We start from the raw sequence: 24,361 nt of genomic DNA, 5'->3' as shown, positions 1-24,361 counted from the left end.
TACTGGATTATTGAAAATGGTTTATTTTAAAGTTACTGCGACTTTTTATATTGGATCAGATTGTTACTATTAATGTTTGAATATATATAAAAATAAAAAATTGTCCAGTAGCTCCTTAGAGACCAAATAAGTTTGTTCTTGGTATAAGCTTTCATGTGCATACACACTTCTTCAGATACATATTCAGATACATATATCATATACATATATCTGAAGAAGTGTGCATGCACACGAAAGCTGATACCAAGAACAAACTTAGTTGGTCTCTAAGGTGCTACTGGACAATTTTTTATTTTTTTATATATTTCGACTGTCAGACCAACACGGCTACCTACCTGAATCTATTAATGTTTGATTTTGATTTTTACGTGTGTTGGAAGCCGCCAAGAGTGGCTGGGGTATAAATAAAATTATTATTATTATTATTATTATTATTATTATTATTATTATTATTATTATTAGTCAGTGGTAGAGGATCTGCTTTGCATGCAGAAGGTCCCAGGTTCAGTGTCTCCAGGTAGGGCAGGGAGAGCTATGTCTGAACCCTGGAGAGCTATCACCAGTTAAAGTAGAGAATAGCGAGCAAGTTGAACCAATGGTCTGGTACAGTGTAATGCATCTCCCTATGTAATCTTACCTTAGTTTAAGTTGTTCGGTCTTGTGGTGCGACATTGGTTGCCATCATTTCCCTCAATGCTTTTGGAAGGGGGATATTCTTTCGTTTTTGTTGTGGCTTTTCTGATGGCCTCTTTCACCTCTTTGTTTCTCAAACTATAGATTAGGGGGTTGAGCATGGGTATCACTAATGTGTAGACTACAGAAACCACCATATTACCATCTAGTCCCGATTTCAAGTTGGGATGTATATACATAAAGGTCCCCGTTCCATAAAGCAAAGCCACTGAGGTCAAGTGAGAAGCACAAGTGGAGAAGGCCTTGTGTCTGCCCTTGATAGAGTGTATTTTCAGGATGGCAGATAAAATGCAGAAGTAGGAGATAATAATGGCTGAAAGAGAGGTCATAGCAACTGCTCCAGATGCAAAGACTGACAGTGACTCTGAAAGGAAGGTTTCAGAGCAGGAAAGCTTCAGAAGTTTAGGGATATCGCAGAAGAAATGTTTGATGATGTTGTGTCCACAGTAGGATAATCTGAATATACATACTGTCTGCAGGGCTGAGTTGGCAAAACCAGCTGCATACGATCCTACAACCAGGCAGCTGCACACTCTTTGGGACATGACAGCAGAGTACAGAAGTGGGTTACAAATAGCCATGTAGCGGTCAAATGCCATCACAGCCAAAAGGAAACACTCGGTACTCACAAAGGCAGCAAATGAGCACAGCTGAGCAGCACAGCCAGCATAAGAGATGGTTTTATCACCCACCAAGTAGCTCACCAGCATCTTGGGGGCTATAGCAGAGGTATAGCAGAGGTCTGTGAATGATAAGTGGCAGAGGAAGAAGTACATGGGAGTGTGCAGGTGGGAGTAAGTCCTGATCAGAACAATCAGGCTGAGGCTTCCAGCCACAGTGATAACATAGATGGCTAGAAATAGCAAGAAGAGGGCAATCTGCAGCTTTGGGTCATCAGTGAATCCCAGCAAGATGAATTCTGTCACCCTGCTGTGATTATTCTGCTTGTCCATCTTTTCAGCATCAAGAACCTGGAGAGCAAAGATGGTAATTGAAGAAAGCAAGTAAATAAAGCTGAATAATACCAACCTATCTAATATCTACATGTTATGCTAATTTGTTGCTGTGTCAGTGCTCTGACTGTGTTCCAGGGATGTGTATCTAAGCAGTAAATACTTGGCCTCCTTGTTTGGTTTGACCCCAGTTACAAAAGCTGAGGCTGCTGAGGAGACTCTTGGACTGGGATATTGTTTAGTGGGGGTTGTTGCTGTTATCCATATTAATTTTTGTATTTTTATTTTTGATATTCTAATGATTTATGTGGAAATTGCATATTTTAGTTGTGCACTTTTAAACGTTTTATTTACTGTTCAAGACTACTTTGTTATGTTTGTAATCACGATTCCCCCCCCACCCCCAATGCTGTAAGCCACATTGAGCATGGTTTTAACTATGGAAAGGTGGTGTATGTAATGCATGCCTGTATGTTTTGGCCATTTTGCTAGTAGTGATAAGCCTCGTGGAAGAGATTTTTTTTTTACACATGAGAACTAGCATCACATAAAGCAGAGATGGAGAGCAGGAATGGAGGCTACGAGATGCTTTTAGACTACATCTGTCATAATCCTTGAGCATAGGTCATGCTGGCTGTAGCTGATGGGAGGTGGAGTAGAAGAATATTTTCAGGGTGACAGGTAAGGATGGGGGAGGATTTTGGTTGGTTCCAGAATTTTGGACAAAACTCCATGGTCTACATTTGATGGGCTGGATGGGAACATAGACATGCAGATTAGATTGCATGTCTACAGACCTTTCTAATCCTGATCTGCTCATTCCTAGTTTTTTTCTTTTCTTTTATGGCATTGCCCAAGGGCTTACAGGCTCTTTTTCTCCTTTTAAAAACATTTTTCCACTGCTTGGCCGTGATAAGGTTTCTAAGAACATTTTACATGGGGAGGGTGTGTGTGTACTGGGATGGGGATCAAGTAAAGAAGAGTTCTGGGATGATGTTGTTTTATTTCTGGAAACTCAAATAAAGAAGGAAGCCTCACCTCAATGCTCCACCACAAAACATTCAGTGCTGACTAATGCACAATAATCACCACCTTCTGGTTCTATATTTTGAATCACCAATTCAGCTTAGACTTAGGGTGGGATAAGAATCTTTTTCTTTTAAATCACCCTGGTTGTGAGTATAAGAAAAGGGAGGAAAGAATGCTGAAGGGTAATTAGCCCCCGTCAAACTGGTGAACAAGACAGTGTTCTTTAAATGGCACAGTTATCACTGAAGTTACCCTGCCCCACCCTCCCTATTATTTAACTCCCCCAAGTGGCATTTACTGATACTGATTTTCATTATGCTATTCAATAAAGCTTCAGGACAGGTTCCAGAAAACAAAACACAAAAAGGCTTCAATTTGAAATTAATGTAACAATAACAGAGTTCTCCCTATCCTAAATTTACATGAGTAAAATCCTCCCATCCCATTTTTGTCCCAATAGCAGCTTAAGAGAAGAAGAAGAGTTTGGATTTGATATCCCGCTTTATCACTACCCGAAGGAGTCTCAAAGCGGTTAGCATTCTCCTTTCCCTTCCTCCCCCACAGCAAACACTCTGTGAGGTGAGTGGGGCTGAGAGACTTCAGAGAAGTGTGACTAGCCCAAGGTCACCCAGCAGCTGCATGTGGAGGAGCGGAGGATATCTCAGGATCAATTAAAAAAGCAGGCACACAATTTTAAAAGCTTGCCTTTTCCGCTGCAGATGCATGCAAGGGGTTGTAAAACAGCCCCCATCAAATTAATTTGGAAACATTACATGCCTGAGAACTTTATAGAATCCATCCTACTAACCTCTTCACTGCTTCCTCTTCTTTCAGTATGGAAAATAGTGAGATTTAGGGCTTACCTTTTGCCCCATGCTTTCTAGGCACAGGTCCAAGCTTTCTTGGTCTGTGTCCGAGCACTTTTTGTTTTTGTTTCTGTAACTTTCCCCAGGAAAACCCAATCTTTATCGCTGAATCAGAGCAATGACATTTTGGGTTTTCTGTGGATTGCTGTTTGCTCCAATTCAGTGGTAAACAGTTTTTCAAGGAGAAAGCGGCAGGCCAAAAATTAAACAAAGAGCTGGGATACAGACCCAGAAAGCCAGAACCTGTCCTTAGAAATGTGGAGCAGAGGTAAGTGTGGACGAGCCTTATGTCTGAAGGCAGGCCTTCTGCAAGTTTACTCAGAAGTAGATAGTATAGCAGAAGCACTGGAAACTACCTTTAGGAATGGAACCTTCTGAACAACTTGATGCTGAAGTTATCCACGTGAGTTTTTCTTTCTTGTCTTGCTCCTTTGCTCTTGTCAAGAAGGAAGGTATTCCTTTCTCCCGGTTCCACTAAAAATACGAACATTTCTTGGGTATTATATGCATATGCACTCCAGGTTCCCTAAAGTAACCAGCACGTAAACAGATGCATACAAAAAGCATGTAACTGTATAAAAACTCTTACATATTAATAATTAAAATATAGTACCACATTGGGCTTGACTCTTTCATACATATAACATGCTCCCCCCTCTATAATTTTGTTTAAATTTTTGAATATAATCAGTTGTGCATTTTGTTTAAAGTGACAATGCACCAGTGGCTTGGTTGTAAGAGAATACTTGATGTAAGAAGTAATCCAGTATGGTTAGAAGTGCTAAATTCCATTGAAAAATATGTTTCAAACAGATTTCCTCTCTATCTCTTACTACTTTATACTGATTCAGACCATTGATCCATCTAGGTCCGTTTGACCTACACTGACAAACAGTGTGTCTCCAACATTTCACAGCCTGATCTGGAGATTCAAGAGAAAGGACCTGGGACCTTTTGGGTGCAATGCATATGCTCCTCCACTAGGCTATGAGCTTCTTCAGTTGGGCTATTCTCTGTCATCCCACCCCTCTATTTGTTAGTGAAACACATTATACTTAGGGAATATTATTGAACTTACTGTATGGAAAGTGTGGAAGAGGGCAAGAGAACACAAACTTTTCAAAGCCTTCTGATTTAATGATCTGTATGCTATAGTTTGAAAAGACTTGATTCTCTCATTTTATACATGGAAAATTAATATATTATGGTTGTGTTAAAAACACACACCACACTATGATATCCTATGGGTAAAGGCAAAGTTCATATTTACTCTAATGAATCCCAGATGCACAGTACACACCACACAGCAATATTTCAGTCCTGAAGTTGCAGAGACCTGCACCCCAGAGATTGTTTGCAATTGGGAGTCAGGTGCACCAAGAATTCACAAGATGGAAAATGATTAAATGGAAGCAGAAGAAAAACAAATGGAAAAAATTTCTGATTGCACCATGTGAGAGAAAATAGCTTCAGGCATTACACAAGTGTAGGGTATTTCCATGCTAAACTGGAGCAGAGTTGTCATTTTAACACCCCTCCCCCTTCCCTGACACTGTATCTCATTTCTCTAACATCCCTATTTTGAACATCAGTGTCTTCAAAGGAACCCCAATGCATGGCTCTATAGGTGCGTCAATCACACACAGAGCCTCTACTTGCAAGCAGGTGCTGGTGCTGGGATTCCATGGCAGACAAGCACACTGAACACACAGGAAGGAGATGCAAGGCCAGATTCAGCAGAGATAAAAGCATGTCCCCAACGTTGCTTCAGCATGGAAATGTCTGACACGTTAATAATACATGCACAGTACAGTCGAACCTCTGCTTACCAATGCCTCTTCTTACAGTCACTCCAAGTCGCGACCGAGGCAAACCTAGAGGTTTGCCGCCATTCGCGCATGCGTTGGAGCGATGATCGCTGTTTGTGCATGCACAGAAGCAACAATTGCTGTTTGTACATGCACAGAAGTGGGCAATCGCCGCCTGCGCCTGTGCACAACGGCACCTCTCCCCGCAACCCATTTCGACCTCCGGACGGACCTCCAGAATGGATTATGGTCGCAAATAGAGGTTCCACTGTAATCATCTAGTAATGAACTGAAAATGAAGAATAATGTTGCAATCCTATATATCCACATTTCCAGGAGAAAGCTATAAAATACATTTGTGAACTTATGATCCCATAAATTCAAACCTGTGGTCAAACCTGTGTTGAATACTAACAACAACCCCCTGCATTGCAGGGAGTTGGACTAGATGACCCTTAGGGTCCCTTCCAACTCCACCATTCTATGATTCTAACAACAACAACAACATATTTATATTTATTTATTAGATTTCTCACCCACTCTTCATCATAAGGTTCCAGAGTAAACAATAGTTTAAAATGGAATAAAAGCAACCATCAATACAAAGGAAAAACTGATACATTCATTTACCCTTTTCAGGAGGCGCATAATAATACGGTTCAGCTTTCAGAGGCCATAACAAAAAGCTGCATCTTCAGCACTGGGTTGGGTGAATCTGTCAGTTTCAATTCCCCTCCATTTTTCATTTGTTGACTCTTAAGTTCAGTTCTCGACATGTCCATGGATTTGCATTTTTAAAAATACTCCTCATGAAAATTCATCTGCATGTTTGTGTGAATTACTATTAATATTCATATTTTTGCATTCAGTTGTGACCAAGATTTACATTTTGCAAAGCAATTTTCACTAAAATGTCATTTTTATGCACAGTTTACACTAGTATATGCAATTTGTACAATTACTTGGCTGTAGAACCACATCACAAAATTCAGAAAAGTGAAAAATTCAAAGGATTGCTGTGTTTCAGTTCCATTATTATTACTGATTTATTAATCACATTTCAAATACCTCCCTCAAGGTGATGCACAATAAAGAGGCATCCTGTTCTTTAATTCAAAGGATGTATGGTTCCAACCTTGCCATTATTTTACATCTGGCCCCAGTAGTTCAGCGTCAGGGTTAAAGGAAAAAGAAAAGTAGATCCTGCAAGCCCAAATCACTTTTCATTTGGCTCATTTACATTGCCAGTAAAAGTTAAAGGCCCCCTGACTGTTAAGTCCAGTCACGAACGACTCTGGGGTTGCAGCGCTGATCTCACTTTACTGGCCGAAGGGAGCTGGCGTTTGTCTGCAGACAGTTTTTCCAGGTTATGTGGCCAGCATGACTAAGCTGCTTCTAGCACAACTGAACACCGAAACCAGAGCAGCACATGGAAACATCGTTTACCTTCCTGCCACGGCGTTACCTATTTATCTACTTGCACTTTGACATGCTTCCGAACTGCTAGGTGGGCAGGAGCAGGGACCGAGCAATGGGAGCTCACCCCATTGCGGGGATTCGAACCGCCGACCTTCTGATTGGCAAGCACTAGGCTCAGTGGTTTAGATGGTAAAAGAAGTATCATTGCTTAGGAACAACATTCCAGTTTAATAGGGACAATTATACACAATCCATTCTGTCATTAAAAGATGACAATGTACATATGTTGGATTTCCATATTATATTCTATATGAATCACATCCAGCAATTCTCACAGTACAAATCACTGATTCATTAAGTTAATATTCACCGCTCAAGGACAAATACTGATGAACTGGATAGGCAAGCTATACTATAGAAATGTATTGTGCTATTCAGGGCCAAGTTACGCATAACGTTAAATGTGTGGATTGGCATTCCATGTATTTTGGAAAACTGTAAACAGCAGTCATTGGGGGATGTGATCAGGACTGGAACCAGAGAATGTGGGTGAGGGGATTTAGTTTTCTTCCAACAGTAAAATCCTCTCAAGCTACCCTCTCATGTCAAATAGCTGTCAAAGCTTAAACAACTGCATCCTCCATCAGGGCTTGGATGTCCGTTAGCAAAATGTCAAAATGCCTTCTGTTCACAGTTTCCGACAATGGAATGAGTGCGCTAGTAATTTCTTTATGGCTATTTTAACTTCCCTGTTTCTTAAGGTATAAATCACAGGGTTCAGTAGAGGGGTTAGAAAGACATAAGTCACTGAGATCAATGTTTCCTGATCTAGCGATGAGGAAGACTCGGGTCTCAAATACACAAAGGATGCACACCCAAAGTGTGTTATCACCACTGTGAGGTGGGAGGCACATGTGGAGAAGGCTTTCTGCCTTCCTACACTGGAGGGGATCCTTAGGATGGCAGAAATGATGTAAAGGTATGAGACAAACATCACCATGACTGTGCCCAGCAAAAGAATGGCACTCAAAATAATGATTGCAATGTTAGTCAAATGCAAAACTGATTCATCAATGCAAGCCAGCTTCAGCACAGGTAGGAAATCACAAAAGAAATGCCTGATTCCATTTGGCCCACAAAAGGGCAACCTGAAAATGAGAGTATTAATACTTAGTGATATGATACATCCAATTGTACATGAAACAGCTACCATTTGGGTACAAACCCTTTTGTTCATCAGTATATGGTACTGAAGTGGGCAGCATATTGCCACATACCGATCGTAAGCCATAGAAACAAGCAGGAAACAGTTGCTTCCAGAGAATCCAAAGAAACAAAATTGCTGCATGGCACACCCAACAAAGGAAATGGATTGACTGCCTGTCACCAGGGTCACCAGCAACTTGGGGATGGTGGCAAATGTGCTGCAGGTTTCTGATGCGGAGAATGCAAAGAGTAGAAAGTACATGGGGCTGTGTAAAGTCCGGTCAAACAGGATGACAGACATGATGGTGAGGTTGAAGACCAGGATCGTGCCATATATAAGAGAGAAACCTAGGAAAAGTAGAGTTGGTTTCCTTCCAAAGACAGAAAAGCCCAGCAAGAGAAATTCAGTCACTGAGCTGTCATTTCCCTTATTCATATTACCAATAATGTTATCTGACCTGAAAGGAAAATGAAAGTGAAGTCTTATTAGTTTATAAACATGTTTCTGATTTAACCCTTGACATTAACCCTGCCTTGAGGTTTTGAAATACCTTGGAATTACTGAAAATGTATGGCTGGACAAATCTATCTATATCAGTTTCTCATTTTTTGAATCTTCACCAAGCAAGTGTTTTTTTGAAAGTCATTTTGTAAATTTATAAGCAGTTTAGTATCCATTTGTTCCTAATATGCACAAATCTGTAAGCAAAGTTGCCGAATATAATTAATCTATATATGTTGTCTTTCATGTATATATGGATATTTATGAGCACCTTCCCTCTATATGCAGATTTATCATGAGAAAGTTCAAAGAAGTGGAAATTTTGAAGGACAGGTATATTTTGGCCTGTGCATTGCTTTAACAATAGCAAACTATGTCGTTTCGCATTCAAGTGTGAAGAAGCCCAAATTTCTCCCTCGTCTCCTGCAGTGAACTATCCTGTCACCTATTTTCAGGCTGAGTAGCAGTTTGAAAAGAAATGATCTCTGTCTTCTTAGACTTTCTTACATAACACAGGTAAAAAAGATGCTTCGTCTAATCCTAACAGATGGTATAGGACTGAAGAAACCCTCCAATACAAGCAGATTTTCTGACTTGTTCCTCATGCAGCTTCTGTTACTCTCTCAGGCTTTAAGAGCCACTCCATTCCTGGTGCATTTTTAAAATGAGCACTGAAACTAAATGGAGACTAGCTTCAATGCATGAAGAGATGGATGCTACCATCTCCTGTATCTTACCTCCAGCTAGAATAACACAGCTCCGCAGTTGTGGGAGACCCCACTTTGATACTATGCTATTAATATAAGCACTGGTTCACCACTTGGGAACATATTCCCGAGATAATACAGAGTATGCAAAACTTAGATAGAATAATTCCGCTCTGGAGTTAGATGGTAAAGGAGAAGGGTTTGGTCAATAAAGCTGAATATTGATATAAATGTTTTGAATTTATTTCTTCTTTAAAATTATGTTTATTCCCCAAGTTTATGACATTTTAAAAAGAAAAAATGCAAAAATATAGTGTGTCATGTTATTTAGACTGAAATGCTATGTCTTTTTATAGATCCTAAACAGTAATATGTTTTGCTTTCTCACCTAAGTTGTAGAGAGATAAATTGTCTTTCTTTTCAATTGCCCATGGGGTTAAAAAGTAGGGCTGTGAACAGTACTCATAATCTGGCCCTGGCCCAATTTGGCAATCCTGATTTTTTAAACCATTGTTTTAGAAACTGCTTTGAGGTTTGTTTTTGGTTTTTTTACTATGAAACATTAGATACATTTTGTGAAATAAATAATGTCAAGAATCATGATTAGGCTGCAGTCTGACTGAGATTGATCTGAACTCTAGGCAACCTGGACCCTAAATTTAATCAGGAGTTTTATAAAGGCTGTAATTAAAAACATAACAGTTTAAGCTCTAATTCAGCAGTTCTCAACCTGTGGGTCCCCAGATGTTGCTGGACTACAACTCCCATCATCCCTGAGCTCTGGCCTTGCTAGCTAGGGGTGATGGGAGTTGTAGACCAACAACATCTGGGGACCCATAGGTTGAAAAAGGCTGCTCTAATTGAGCATGTGGTCAGTGTGTCTTCCTGCCCCACCCGAGAAGGTGTAATCAGGGTTATACAACTCAGTGTGGTTGGTGACCTTGTCTCACTTCCCCCTCCTAGCCGAGGTTCAACCAGGGTATTAAGCCCTAATGAAACATGTGGTTGGCAATAAGTAGTGGGGGAAGAGGGAGACAATGCAGGTGGGATTGTCTGATTACATCATCTCCTTCCCATTCCCCTCACCACCTGACTGCCTCTCCATTTTGACAAACACTGGATTGATCCAGGTGGGATTGACCTAAGAGAATCATGGGCTGCCTTGACTCACTCAGCCGGAATGAGTTTGGGATCAAAGATTTGCTCTGAGCAGATGCACAGGACGAATAAAAGCCACAACCATCTCCTGTATTTGCAAATTTCATGGAGTGAGTGCTGTTGCAGCAAAAGAACACCTGTACACATTTGGTTCCACCTTACCTTGTCTTACCAGTTGTGTGGTCAGGCCACAAAACTTTTGGGTTTCACTAATCCTGCTAACACTGAACGTCTGAATGTTAAAATTATAAGCCACTCTATATAAAGTACAAGGAGGGTTCTAAAATGTACAGTGAAAAATGGGTTGAGTAAGTATGTCCAAGGTCTGTGGTAGGATGAGAGATTGTAGAATGCCAGCGTGGGAGAAGGCGAATGGGTAGAGGATGAATGGTTAAGTTGACATATATCTTACCATACAGGAAATGCTCTCATAGACTCTTTGAATTCTGCCCTCTAAACCATTACTAAATAAAGTCTGACTGAATGGGAATTTTGTTCAAGCCTCCATATTTGAACCCCCACGGGAAGCTTTGAAGGTGTGTATTGGGCCTCAGAGGATCTTAGGTTTTCCCCTCCCTACCAGAGAAGGGAGCTCTAAAGGCTTCTTGCACCTGACCTGGACAGCGTCAAAGGATGATTGGATAAATCCATGGAGAAGGCAGCTATGTGTGGCTACTAGCCTTGATGGCTGTGCTCTGCCTCCATAGTCAGAGGCAGTAATGGTTCTGAATACCACTTGCTAGAAGCTTCAAGAGGGAAGAGGGCTCTTGTGCGCAGGTCCCACTTGCTGGTTTCGCACAGGCATGTAATTGGCCACTGTGAGAACAGGATATTGGACTAGATGCTTCTCTTCTATTCTTCTGTGTCAATTTCAATTTCTGTCTCTCATTCTTCCAATCTTAAATTCAGTGCTCCATATGTCAATGAATTTGCAACTTATTAAAAAAGTCCTCAATGAAATTTTATCAGCCTGTTTGTGTAAATGTATCTTAATAGTCACATTTTTTTATGCAGTTGTGATTACTAGACACAATTTACAATGTACCATGTATGCATTTTATGCACTGTTTATACTAGTATATTCATTCTGAACACATTACTGGGCTGCAGAACCGCATAGCAGAATTCAGAGAAGTGTGAATTTCAAAGGATTCCTGTGTTTCAGTATAATTATGAATGATTTACTAATGTCCTCATAAACACCTCTCTCAAGCTGATGTATAATAAACTTAGTTGTAAAGAGTTAAAATACAAAAACAGCAAATGCATTTGAAACTTAAATATGGTTTTGGAATGTGCAAATTACATTCACCATAAAATGTGAACTGAATCAAGTTCCTGCCCCCGTCCTTATTCAGGATATTTTGAAAGGTGACTGAATGCTATGGACCCCATGGTGCCAAGTGGGACATGGTGGGTCTGTCACAGGAGGAGAGAGGGAATTCAGAAGTTGGTGTTTGGGACAGATGAAGAACAGAATTGGGAGAGGGCTCCACCCCTTTGCTTCCAGATATCACAGAAAGGGAGGGGATCCTCCTGAGTCAGTCTGAAAATGAAGTTCCCACAACAGCCAAGGACATGGCTGGCCAGTCAGTTTACCCTGATGAGAGTTCTAGTCCACCAAATATCTGAAGGCAAGACATTGACTCTCCCTTCAGTGCTCCATATGTCCATGAATTTGCGATTTCTTAAAAAAGTCCTCAATGAAATTTTATCAGCCTGTTTGTGTAAATGTATCTTAATGGTCACATTTTTGTACCAACCCTTTGAGTACAAATTACTGCATACAGATTTTTTGAGTAAATATTTATTCAGGTACAAATACTGAAACAGAGGACTGGCAAACTGTATTAGGGAACGGCATGTTGTTATTTAAAACTAAGGACGAATTACCCCTAATATTCAATGTGCGGATTGACATTCCTTGTATTTTTGAAAACTGAAAATGGCAATCATTGGTGGACATGATCAGGATTGGAACCAGAGAGTATGGGGGGGGGGTACCCTTATCTCCTACACCATGGTCCCAACCTAAAACGTATCAAAGTTTATTTCTCATGTCATATAACAGCCACAGCTTAAACAACTACATTCTCAATCAGGACTTGCATGTTTGCATTGGCAAAAAGGTCAAAATATCTTCTCTTCACAGTTTCTGAGAACGAAATGAGTGCACAACTAAGTTCTTTATGGCTATTTTAACGTCCCTGTTTCTTAAGGTATAAATCACAGGGTTCAGTAGAGGGGTTAGAAAGACATAGGTCACTGAGATCAATGTGTCCTGATCTAGCGATGAGGAAGACTTGGGTCTCAAATACACAAAGGATGCACACCCAAAGTGTGTTATCACCACTGTGAGGTGGGAGGCACATGTGGAGAAGGCTTTCTGCCTTCCTACACTGGAGGGGATCCTTAGGATGGCAGAAATGATGTAAAGGTATGAGACAAACATCACCATGACTGTGCCCAGCAAAAGAATGGCACTCAAAATAATGATTGCAATGTTAGTCAAATGCAAAACTGATTCATCAATGCAAGCCAGCCTCAGCACAGGTAGGAAATCACAAAAGAAATGCCTGATTCCATTTGGCCCACAAAAGGGCAACCTGAAAATGAGAGTATTAATACTCAGTGCTATGATACACCCAGTTACACATGAAGCCGCTACCATTTGGGTACAAACCCTTTTGTTCATCAGTATATGGTACTGAAGTGGGCAGCATATAGCCACATACCGATCATATGCCATAGCAGCAAGCAGGAAACAGTTGTTTGCTCCAAATACAGAAAAGGAAAACATCTGCATGGCACACCCAACAAAGGAAATGGATTGACTGCCTTTCACCAGGGTCACCAGCAACTTGGGGATGGTGGCAAATGTGCTGCAGGTTTCTGATGCGGAGAATGCAAAGAGTAGAAAGTACATGGGGCTGTGTAAAGTCCGGTCGAACAGGATGACAGACATGATGGTGAGGTTGAAGACCAGGATCGTGCCATATATAAGAGAGAAACCTAGGAAGAGTAGAGTTGGTTTCTTTCCAAAGACAGAAAACCCTAGCAAGAGAAATTCAGTCACTGAGCTGTCGTTTCCCTTATTCATGTTACCAATAATGTTATATGACCTGAAAGGAAAATGAAAGTGAAGTCTTATTAGTTTATAAACATCTTTCTGATCTAACCCTTGAGATTAACCCTGCCTTGAGGTTTTGAAATACATTGGAATTACTGCAAATATATGGCTGGATAAATCTATCTATTTCAGTTTCTCATTTTTTGAATCTTCACCATGCCATAATTCCTTGCCAGTTCAAGTATTTTTTTTAAAGACCTTTTGGAAATTCATAAGCTGCTCAGTATTCATTTTTTCCCTAAAATGGACATATCTGTAAGCAACGTTGCTTAATATAATTAATCTATATATGTTGTATTTCATGTATATATGACTATTTATGAGAACCTTCCCTCTATATGCAGCTTTTGCATGGGAAAGTTCAAAGAAGTGGAAATTTTGAAGGACAGGCGTGTTTTGGCCTGTGCATTGCTTTAACAACGGCAAACTATGTAGTTTCACATTCAAGTGTGAAGAGGACCAAATTTCTCCCTCGTCTCCTGCAGTGAACCATCCCCTGTCACCTATTTTGAGGCCTAGTAGCACTTTGTTCCATAACACAGGTAAAAAATATACCGTACTTCATTTAATCCTAATAGATGGTATAGGACTGAAGAAACTCATCAATCTGAATACAAGCCAATTACCTGACTCGTTCCTCATGCAGCTCCCGTTTCTCTCAGGCTTTAAAGTAACTCCTTTCCCATTTGTCAATTGCATTTTTAAAATGAGCAATGAAACTAAATGGAGACTAGCTTGAATGCATGAAGTGATGGATGCTACCATCTCCTAGTATCTTACCTCCAGCTAGAATAATGCAGCTCTCCAGTTGTGGAAGACCCCACTTTTATACTATGCTATTAATATAAGCACTGGTTCAGCACTTGGGAACATATTCCCGAGATAATACAGAGTATGCAAAACTTAGAATAATTCCGCTCTGTAGTTAGATGCTAAAGGAGATGGCTTTGGTCAATAAAGCTGAGTATTGATATAAATGTTTTGAATTTTTTTCTTATTTAAAATTATGTTTATTCCGCAAGTTTATGACATTTTAAAATGAAAGAAATGCAAAAATATAGTGTGTCATGTTATTTAGACTGAAATGCTGTGTCTTTTTATAGATCCTAAATAGTAATAAGTTTTGCTTTCTCACCTAAGTTGTAGAAAGATAAATTGTCTTTCTTTTCAATTGCCCATGGGGTTAAAAACTAGGGCTGTGAATAGTACTCATAATCTGGCCCTGGCCCAATTTGGCAATCCTGATTTTTTAAACCATTGTTTTAGAAACTGCTTTGAGGTTTGTTTTTGTTTTTTTACTATGAAACATTAGATACATTTTGTGAAATAAATAATGTCAAGAATCATGATTAGGCTTCAATCTGGCTGAGACTGATCTGAACCCAAGGCAACCTGGACCCTAAATTTCTTCAGGAGTTTTATAAAGGCCATAAGTAAAAAGATAACGGTTTAAGCTCTAATTGAACATGTGGTCAGTGTGTCTTCCCACCCCACCAGAGAAGGTGTAATCAGGGTTATACAACTCAATGTGGTTGGTGACCTTGTCTCACTTCCCCCTCCCAGCCCAGGTTCAATCAGGGTATTAAGCCCTAATGAAACATGTGGTTGGCAATAAGTAGTGGGGGGAAAGGGAGACAATGGAGGTGGGATTGTCTGACTACATCATCTCCTTCCCACTCTCCTCACCACCTGACAGCCTCTCCATTTTGACAAACACTGGATTGCTCCAGGTGGGACCTATGTAAGAGAATAATGGGCTGCCTTGACTCACTCAGCCGGAATGAGTTTGGGATCAAGGATTTGCTCTGAGCAGATGCACAGGATGAATAAAAGCCACAACCATCTCCTGCATTTCCAAGCTTCATGGAGTGAGTGCTGTGAAAGCAAAGAAGCACCTGTACACTTTAGATTCCTCCCTATCTTGTCTTCTGAGTTTTGTGGTCAGGCCTCAAAACTTTGGGGTTTCATTGCGCCCGCTAACACCAAACATCTGAATGTTAAACTGAAAAGCCACTTTATATTAAGTACAAGAAGGGTCCTAACATGTACAGTGGAAAATGGGTTGAGTAAGTATGTCCAAGGTCTGTGGTAGGATGAGAGATTGTATGATGCTAGGGTTGGAAAAGGCGGATGGGTAGAGGATGAATGGTTAAGATGACATATTGGAGGGGTGAAGGTCAGGATGACCAATAGAGAGCCAGGCTAAGAACCTCTGAAGCCATATTATAGGGCCATCTAAAAGCTAAAAGCACAAAGCCATTTTAGAAAGCTAAAGACTATTTCTCTTTCTCATGTTTGTCACTTTGCCACCTTTTGCAGAGGCAGCAAGCATGCAAGCTTGTGGGTGCAGCTAGCTTGCCTCTGCAGGAAGTTTGCTAGTTGAGGTTAAGCCATTTCTGAGAAACGACCCCTGACAAAGGCAAGTAGCAGGATGTTTGCTGACCGCCAGGCTCCAGATATAACACTTAGGTGTGAAGTTGCTAAACCACAAGGACATTTCTTGGAAGCGGGGGGTTCAGGGGCACTTCCTGGAACTAGTACAGAGGTTAAGTAGATTATAAGCCAGTAGCGCCACCTAGTGGAATAGGCAACTTGGAACCGAAAGGACACACCAAATTTATTCATTGGTTGAACTTTAATGAATATGTATCAATGACCATAGGAAATTGTCAATCATTGGCTAAAGGGATGCCAAGGGGCTGAACTGTGCTTTGCAGAAAGATATATAAGTTGACTGCCCCAAAGGGGGGGGTGGGCATTCTTCATTTTCCTGAATGCACCCTATTTGCTTTTTGTCTGACAAAAATCCAAATAAAAACTTTTTCTTTAAGAAACTTTGCTGCCTGATTTTTACATTCCTGGTCTGAATACCGATGTCCCTTTCATTTCTGGTGCCAAAAGTGACTCGGATCAGAAGGACTTTAAGTGTCCTCAGAGACCAGGAGGCAGCTCCCTTGCCCTCTGGGCAGAGACGGCGGAGGGCCAACAGACCTCCTGGCTTCCACGTGCACACCGAACCTTTTCTTCGGAGGGGGACAGAAGGCGACTTGACCCTCTTGCTGTATCCTGGGACAGAGGACAACGGATTTGAAGAGCCGAGGTTGGGAGGACAGGGCAGAGAACAGCCGGCTGGGGTGAGTACATGGCAACAAGCCCTGAGGGAATAGGAAATCCTCCTTTTAATTAAGGAGAAGGGAGATCCTGATCAAATCTCCAGCGTGGATAGTGGCATTAAGTAGAAGGGTTGACTGCTGACAACCACCCACGCTTTGGTATTAGGAAGGAGAAAAAGGGGGGGCACAGGGTGGTTAGTGTGTCGTGCAAGCGTCCAACGAGAGAGGCATTTTGTGCATGTATGTGTGTTACCCCGGGGCATTCCCCTGGGGTCGTAGCAACAAGTACTCCATTTCCCAGTCGGGCGACCGCACCTGGGTGAGAAAAGTTGCGAAATGAATGTGTGAGTGTTTGGTGTGGGGACGCTGTACAGGGCCATACTGAAAATGGGAGGGGGGAGGCTCGAAAGGCTTGAAAGGTCCAGTAATTCCCCTTCAATGCATGTTAAACAACTTCAAGAAAGGATTCAGCGGAGACTATGGCATAGACCAGGGGGGGGGGGACATCCTGACCAGATTCCCTATATAGACAACTGGCTGAAGGTGGTAGATGACAACCCCCCCCCCCCCGGTTGAAGAAATGCAGGACTGAACATTGCAAAGTCACTCCCTCATGTCAGGTTTTGGAGAGGGAAGATGTCCAGAAGAAGTGCAGTGTTTATGGAGAACAGTGTACAGAGCAGTAAGCAGTTATTACTGCATTAACAGAGGAAAATAAAAGAAAAGAGCATGAAACAGGATGCTGCTATAGAATTAATGTAACAGGATCTTGAATAGACAAATGAAGGACTTAATAGATTAAACACAAGTCATTTAGAAGAGAGGTCTCAACTAATTCAAGACCTCCAGAGGCATGGAAGAGAATTTGACAACCTCAGAGAGGTTTTAGCTGAGAAAGACAAAGAAATTTCTGCTATTATTTCAAATACAAATGTGTATTCTGAGCAGATTAATATTCTGAAATGTCAGATCAAGTGCAAAGAGGATGAAATGCAAGACAGGGAAATAGTGTTGTCTAAGGCTGAAAGGGAAGTCCAGTTACTGAAAGATCTACAAACCAAAGGTGTGAACAGTGGAGGCAGAAAGCTTTCAGAACTTTCTGACCAGTTAAGTGCAATAAAAATCAGAACTGGCTGAGGAAAAAAAAAAAATTGAAAACGCTAGTAAAACAAAAGAGAATGAAGAATTTGTTAGGCAAAACAAAGAGACTAGCCAAACAGTTAAAGATCTTCATTCTACAATCAATACTTGTGATGTTACTTAAAACAACAAACTCATGGGGTGTGAGTCACAAATTAAATTGTTTAAAGAACAAATAAGTAAATCAGCTACAAAATTGCAAGAAACAGGAATAGAATGTAAGGAGGAACAGACCATTTTAAATCCCAGGTCGATGAACATATCTCTGTAAAGGAGAAATTGAACAAGTTACTAAAATTAAAAGAAAAACAAAGAACAAAGTTTTGTGAATGAGCTGAAATCAGTGAAAGATTCACACAACCAGCTCACTTTACAAAATGCAAAAAAAAAAGGGATGAAGATTTAGCTAATTTATCCAGACAACTTGCTGAACATACTGACCATCTAGAAATTGTCAAAAGGTCACTGCAAAAAAAAGAGGCAGAGATTGTGATATCCCTAAAAGACAAGCTTAAAGTTGTGGAGCAGTAGGCTTTTGCAGAATCCTGATCCAAGGCTTCAGTATTTTAGCAAAACCTCTAAATGAGAATACCAGAGGAAGAGGAAGAGACCCCTTTGAGTGGGGACCGGCCCAACAAGAAGCCTTTGAGACTATCAAGCAATTAGATTCCACAGTGAAAGGCTGGCCACCCTGTCTGTGGCCTGTCACTGCCACCGCCACACTAGTGGAAGAAGCAGACAAGTTCATGTTTGGCCAGGAGATGCATGTGAATGTGCCCCATTTGGTTCTCACCCTTATGGAATATAAGGAGGCTGAAACAGGCTTTGCCCAACCCATTGAGAAGTCTGCAGGCGCAGTGGAAGCTTGTGAAGCAGACGTGCCTGATGTTCTAGAGAGACCAAAGGGTCCTAGCCATTTTAAGGGCCAGCGTTGATTCTTGGCTGTTGGCAATACTCCAAGGGAGGAAGCCCTGGGTAGCGTGGCAGCCACTGAAGACAGCATGTCAGGCCACAGTGGCAGCCAGACCAGAGGGGGCTGGAAGCCCAGAAGGGGCTGTGGGACGCCCAGAAAGCCCAGAGGGGGCTAGAGGATGCCCAGAAAAAGTACCAAGCCCAGAGGGGGCTGAGGCTGTTTTGGGAAGTTGTTTCTACGCTTCAATAAATCTGTGTGATGGACTGTGGGCTGGAGAGAGGCTGAGACCTGGGAAGAGGAAGGCAATTACAAGTTGTTCCTCAGGCAGCAGAGCACCCAGAAGTGGGGGTGCAAGCCAGGCAAGCCGTTCCAAGAGCTCTAAGAAAGCCAAAGTCTCCAAGAGTTGTTTGTGTTTTGAGGCGAAGTCCAACAGCAAAAGGCATTGCCCTGCATGTCCAGAAGTTGAGACGTTACTGGAAGCAGTATGGGGTCCCGAAGAGATTGCCGTGATGCACTGCAAAGCCCATGGGAGAGGCCGGGACATGGTCACTAGGGGCAACCGGAAGGCAGACAACGCAGCTCGTGAAGCAGCTTTGAAACCTCCACCAGCACTCAACGCAGCCCTCATCCCACAACTCACTCCAGACGATGTGGAACCACGCTACACACCGGAGGAGCAACAGTGGGCACGCCAGGAAGGAGCAACACTCCAGGAGGGATGGTTCCGTCTACCAGAAAACCGTGTTTTTGTGCCCCAACATCTGGCTACCGTGATTGTGAAGAATTACCACGAGTCCACTCATCTAGGGGGTCCAGCTGCCAGACCACACCTTGGGAGACTTTTCTATATCACTAACCTTTCTCAACTAGTTGCTGCTATATCCCAGAGGTGTGTCCTGTGCGCCAAGAACACCCCCAGACAAGGCCACCTTCCCCCACCGGGTGTACAACACGTGGGCTTTACCCCTATGGAAAGCCTGATTGTGGACTTCACTGAATTGCCTCCAGCTAGGGGTATCAAATACCTGCTTGTGTTTGTCTTCACCCTGACGGGCTGGACAGAGGCATACCCCATTAGAACAGAGATACCTCGTGAAGTGTCCAAGAAACTGTTACATGAACTCATACCCCGATTTGGCCTCCCCAGAAGTATTGGCAGTGACAATGGCCCTGCCTTCATTGATAAAGTTGTGCAAGAAGTGTGCAAGGCGCTGCAGATAAACTGGAGGCTACACGCAGCCTACAGACCCCAGAGTTTGGGGAAACCTGAGCGTATGAATCGCACCTTGAAGACCCACTTGGCCAAGCTGACCCAGGAGACGGGACTACACTGGATAGATGTCCTGCCCATTGCCTTGTTTCGGATTTGGAGTGCTCCAACCAAGAGACTGAGACTATCACCCTTTGAACTTTTGTATGGCAGGCCACCCCTTTCGTCCGAGACATCCCCGCCAGTTTGGGGCGGGTGGGAGATCACATCACTCAGGAACAAGTGCAATTCCTGTCCCCGTGTGTGTTTGCTTCCCTTTCCAGGTACTACCTCGAGCCTACACCGTGCAGTCTCGCTGAGCCGGTCCACCAGTTCCAGCTGGGTGACAGCGTGGAAGCGCAACCCCCTCATCCCTAAGTGGCGAGGCCCGTATACCGTCCTCCTCTCCATCCCAACTGCGGTGAGAGTAGCCGACGTGACTCCCTGGGTGCATCACACGCGTCTGATCATCACCTTGTGTCTGACGCTACCGGAAACGCGTTAGGCCACGGGCAACGTGATCCTGCGACTGATAATCACAAGGACTTTCACAAGGACTTTCCCCTTTTCTCTATTATGTTCTGTATTGATTTGCTCTATGTCCTACTGCCCTTTTTGCTCTATGTCCTATTGTCCTGACCCCACTGAGCCATACCAACCCTATTGGCCTGCGGACCTCTGCTATGACTGGTTCGTCTTGCCAGTGGTAAGAAATGGCGTGCTCATTGGTTATTGGGAACAGGGGTTTGATGAGGTTGCCGTATTGAAATATCCCACTACCCCACTGTGGCTTCTCTTCCACACCACTGTCCAGCGCACATGGGTACTGCTCCTACGGGAAGTTGCAGAGACGGTCGAAATCTATCGAGTTCTGGACCGCTCTTGCTGTTGTGGGGGGGGGAACCAACTGTCACTCAGGGGGTAGAGCACTGTACCAACCCCATCTGGTAGACCAGGTCCTAATCTTAATCCAGGTGTTGCATGGGACGGAGCCTATCTTAATGCAAATATTGCAGGGGAGGGAGCCTGAACCAGGTGCACATTGAAATTGCTGAACAAGTGCCAGTAAATCCTGCAGCCCCACCTGTGGTTGTCGTGGTGGCTCGAGCCTCCCAAAAATCCCAGAATACTGCCTGAACTACTGGGCCTGGTAACTCCACATCTAATGCCCTTGAATGTGGTAGGGTATTCTTGTGGCTGCATAAGGGTTGCCACCCCAGGCTTCAGCCTCCATAGGCCCTGGTCAGAGACCACATAGGTGACCTCCACCCAGTAGGACCAGCCTTTGAACTTTACAGAGTCTATTGCCATCCCTATAGCTCCCGAGGCCTAACAGTGTATCAGTGCCAGGCGGCCACTTTTCCCTGTGTAGAGTGGGAATGTTTTGTGTGTAGACGCTGTTCACGCCTCAGTAGGGCCAGGAGTTAGAGGCCCACATGACCTGGCCTTCGTGGGCCACCATCCCTTTGGCTTGTGGTATTACCCTTTTTGTGGTATTTCTGTGTTGGTGGTACAGTTCTTCGTTCTGGGCCACCGAACATTCCTCGAATCAGGATGTGGATCATACCCTGCCTCCTGATGGTTCTCACCTCTCAAATGGCCACAGGGTGGAAGGAAAACACCTTCCTGAATATGACAACAGCTGTAGCTAAGAGCCTGAACAGGTCTGAGTGTTACAGGCTGATTTGTACCACGAAATTAGTCTAGATGGTGCAGGTCTCCCCAGTGTATGTAGTTGAATTAGTTCTTAACTCCCAGGTTGGTCATGGTTAAAAGAGATTTTGCTTGTGATTTTACTTCTCTTCGTTACCATATTACTCTTATCATGCTTTTTGCCTTGCCTTATTCAGATTGTACGCCAAATGGTAAGCCGCTCAGTTAATGCAGCAACACGTACCTATATCCTGGCTCTCTATGATGTTGCACCTATAGGTCCATCAAGCGAAAATGGAGAACCGTGACCGGTCAGCATTTTCGTGATGGAAAGGGGGGAATGGAGGGGTGAAGGTCAGGATGACCAATAGAGAGCCAGGCTAAGAACCTCTGAAGCCATATTATAGGGCCATCTAAAAGCTAAAAGCACAAAGCCATTTTAGAAAGCTAAAGACTATTTCTCTTTCTCATGTTTGTCACTTTGCCACCTTTTGCAGAGGCAGCAAGCATGCAAGCTTGTGGGTGCAGCTAGCTTGCCTCTGCAGGAAGTTTGCTAGTTGAGGTTAAGCCATTTCTGAGAAACGACCCCTGACAAAGGCAAGTAGCAGGATGTTTGCTGACCGCCAGGCTCCAGATATAACGCTTAGGTGTGAAGTTGCTAAACCACAAGGACATTTCTTGGAAGCGGGGGGTTCAGGGGCACTTCCTGGAACTAGTACAGAGGTTAAGTAGATTATAAGCCAGTAGCGCCACCTAGTGGAATAGGCAACTTGGAACCGAAAGGACACACCAAATTTATTCATTGGTTGAGCTTTAATGAATATGTATCAATGACCATAGGAAATTGTCAATCATTGGCTAAAGGGATGCCAAGGGGCTGAACTGTGCTTTGCAGAAAGATATATAAGTTGACTGCCCCAAAGGGGGGGGTGGGCATTCTTCATTTTCCTGAATGCACCCTATTTGCTTTTTGTCTGACAAAAATCCAAATAAAAACTTTTTCTTTAAGAAACTTTGCTGCCTGATTTTTACATTCCTGGTCTGAATACCGATGTCCCTTTCAATATATCTTACAATACAGGAAATGCTCTCATAGACTCTTTGAATTCTGCCCTGTAAACCATTACTAAATAAAGTCTGAGTGAATGGGAACTTTGTTCAAGCCTCCATATTTGAACCCCCAAGGGAAGCTTTGAAGGTGTGTATTGGGCCTCAAAGGATCTTAGGTTTTCCCCTCCCTTCCTGAGAAGGGAGCTCTAAAGGCTTCTTGCACCTGACCTGGACAGCGTCAAAGGATGATTGGATAAATCCATGGAGAAGGCAGCTATGTGTGGCTACTAGCCTTGATGGCTGTGCTCTGCCTCCATAGTCAGAGGCAGTAATGGTTCTGAATACCACTTGCTAGAAGCTACAAGAGGGAAGAGGGCTCTTGTGCGCAGGTCCCACTTGCTGGTTTCGCACAGGCATGTAATTGGCCACCGTGAGAACAGGATATTGGACTAGATGCTTCTCTTCTATTCTTCTGTGTCAATTTCAATTTCTGTCTCTCATTTTTCCTATCTTAAATTCAGCGCTCCACATTTCCATGAATTTGCAATTTATAAAAAAAGTCCTCAATGAAATTTTATCAGCCTGTTTGTGTAAATGTATCTTAATAGTCACATTTTTTTATGCAATAGTGATTACTAGACACATTTTACAATGTACCATGTATGCATTTTATGCACTGTTTATACTAGTATATTCATTCTGAACACATTACCGGGCTGCAGAATCGCATTGCAGAATTCAATTTACTAATCTCAATTCAATTTACTAATCTCCTCATAAACACCTCTCTCAAGGTGATGTATAATAAACTTAGTTGTAAAGAGTAAAGATACAGAAGCAGCAACTGCATTTAAAACTAAAATATGGTTTTGGAATGTGCAAATTAGATTCACCCTAAAGTGTGAACTGAATAAACAACAACAACAACAATTTATTAGTTCTACCCCGCCCATCTGGCTGGGTTTCCCCAGGCCCTCTGGGTGGCTTTAAACAGAACATTAAAAACAGAATAAAACTTTAAACATTAAAAATTTCCCTAAACAGAGCTGCCTTCAGATGTCTTCTGAAAGTTGGATAGTTGTTTATTTCCTTCACATCTGATGGGAGGGCATTCCACAGGGCGGGCGCCACTACTGAGAAGGCCCTCTGCCTGGTAACATGTAATCAAGTTCCTTCCCCCGTCCTTCTTCAGGATATTCTGAAAGCTGACTAATTGTTATGGACCCCATGGTGCCAAGTGGGACATGGTGGGTCTGTCACAAGAGGAGACAGAGCATTCAGAAGTTGGGATTTGGGACAGATGAAGAGGTGACAAGAGAGAGGGTTCTACCCCTTTGCTCCCAGATATCACAGAAAGAGAGGGGATCCTCCTCTGTCAGTCTCTTCCCCACATTCTGAGAATGAAGTACCCATGACAGCCAAGGACATGGCTGGCCAGTCAGTTCACCCTGATGAGAGTTCTAGTCCACCAAATATCTGAAGGGAAGACATTGACTCTCCCTGATCTAACAGATACCAACCCTTAGAGTACAAATTACTGCGTACAGATTTTTTGAGTAAATATTTATTCAGGAACAAATACTGAAACAGTGGACTGGCAAACTGTATTAGAGAACGGTATGTTGTTATTTAAAACTAAGGCCAAACTACCCATAATGTTCAATATTTGGATTGACATTCCTTGTATTTTTGAAAACTAAAGATGACAGTCATTGGTGGGCATGATCAGGATTGGAACCAGAGAGTATGGGAGAAGTGGGGTACCTTTATCT

General features: G+C 42.6%; 3 protein-coding genes across 3 annotated transcripts; all 3 read right to left on the bottom strand.

The window, feature by feature from the left end:
* Nucleotides 1-638: 638 nt before the first annotated feature.
* On the bottom strand, nt 639-1,646 carry LOC308596710 (olfactory receptor 5G9-like; the record flags this gene model as incomplete). Its single annotated transcript, XM_081211896.1, has 1 exon — nt 639-1,646. One exon carries the CDS (start codon nt 1,644-1,646, stop codon nt 639-641), a length of 1,008 nt encoding a protein of 335 aa, XP_081068022.1.
* A 5,810-nt stretch (nt 1,647-7,456) lies between these two features.
* On the bottom strand, nt 7,457-8,410 carry LOC308572952 (olfactory receptor 10T2-like; the record flags this gene model as incomplete). The annotated part of the gene is made up of 1 exon (XM_081169538.1): nt 7,457-8,410. The coding sequence occupies one exon, from the start codon at nt 8,408-8,410 to the stop codon at nt 7,457-7,459; it is 954 nt and encodes a 317-aa protein (XP_081025664.1).
* A 4,077-nt stretch (nt 8,411-12,487) lies between these two features.
* Nucleotides 12,488-13,441, bottom strand: LOC308572963 (olfactory receptor 10T2-like; the record flags this gene model as incomplete). Its single annotated transcript, XM_081169563.1, has 1 exon — nt 12,488-13,441. One exon carries the CDS (start codon nt 13,439-13,441, stop codon nt 12,488-12,490), a length of 954 nt encoding a protein of 317 aa, XP_081025689.1.
* Nucleotides 13,442-24,361: the final 10,920 nt, after the last annotated feature.

Source organism: Podarcis bocagei (genome assembly GCF_964188305.1).
Source record: "Podarcis bocagei genome assembly, chromosome: 1".
NCBI classification, from domain to species: domain Eukaryota; kingdom Metazoa; phylum Chordata; class Lepidosauria; order Squamata; family Lacertidae; genus Podarcis; species Podarcis bocagei.
Note: the sequence above shows the minus strand (reverse complement) of the source record. Positions and strands in the feature narration are given on the sequence as shown.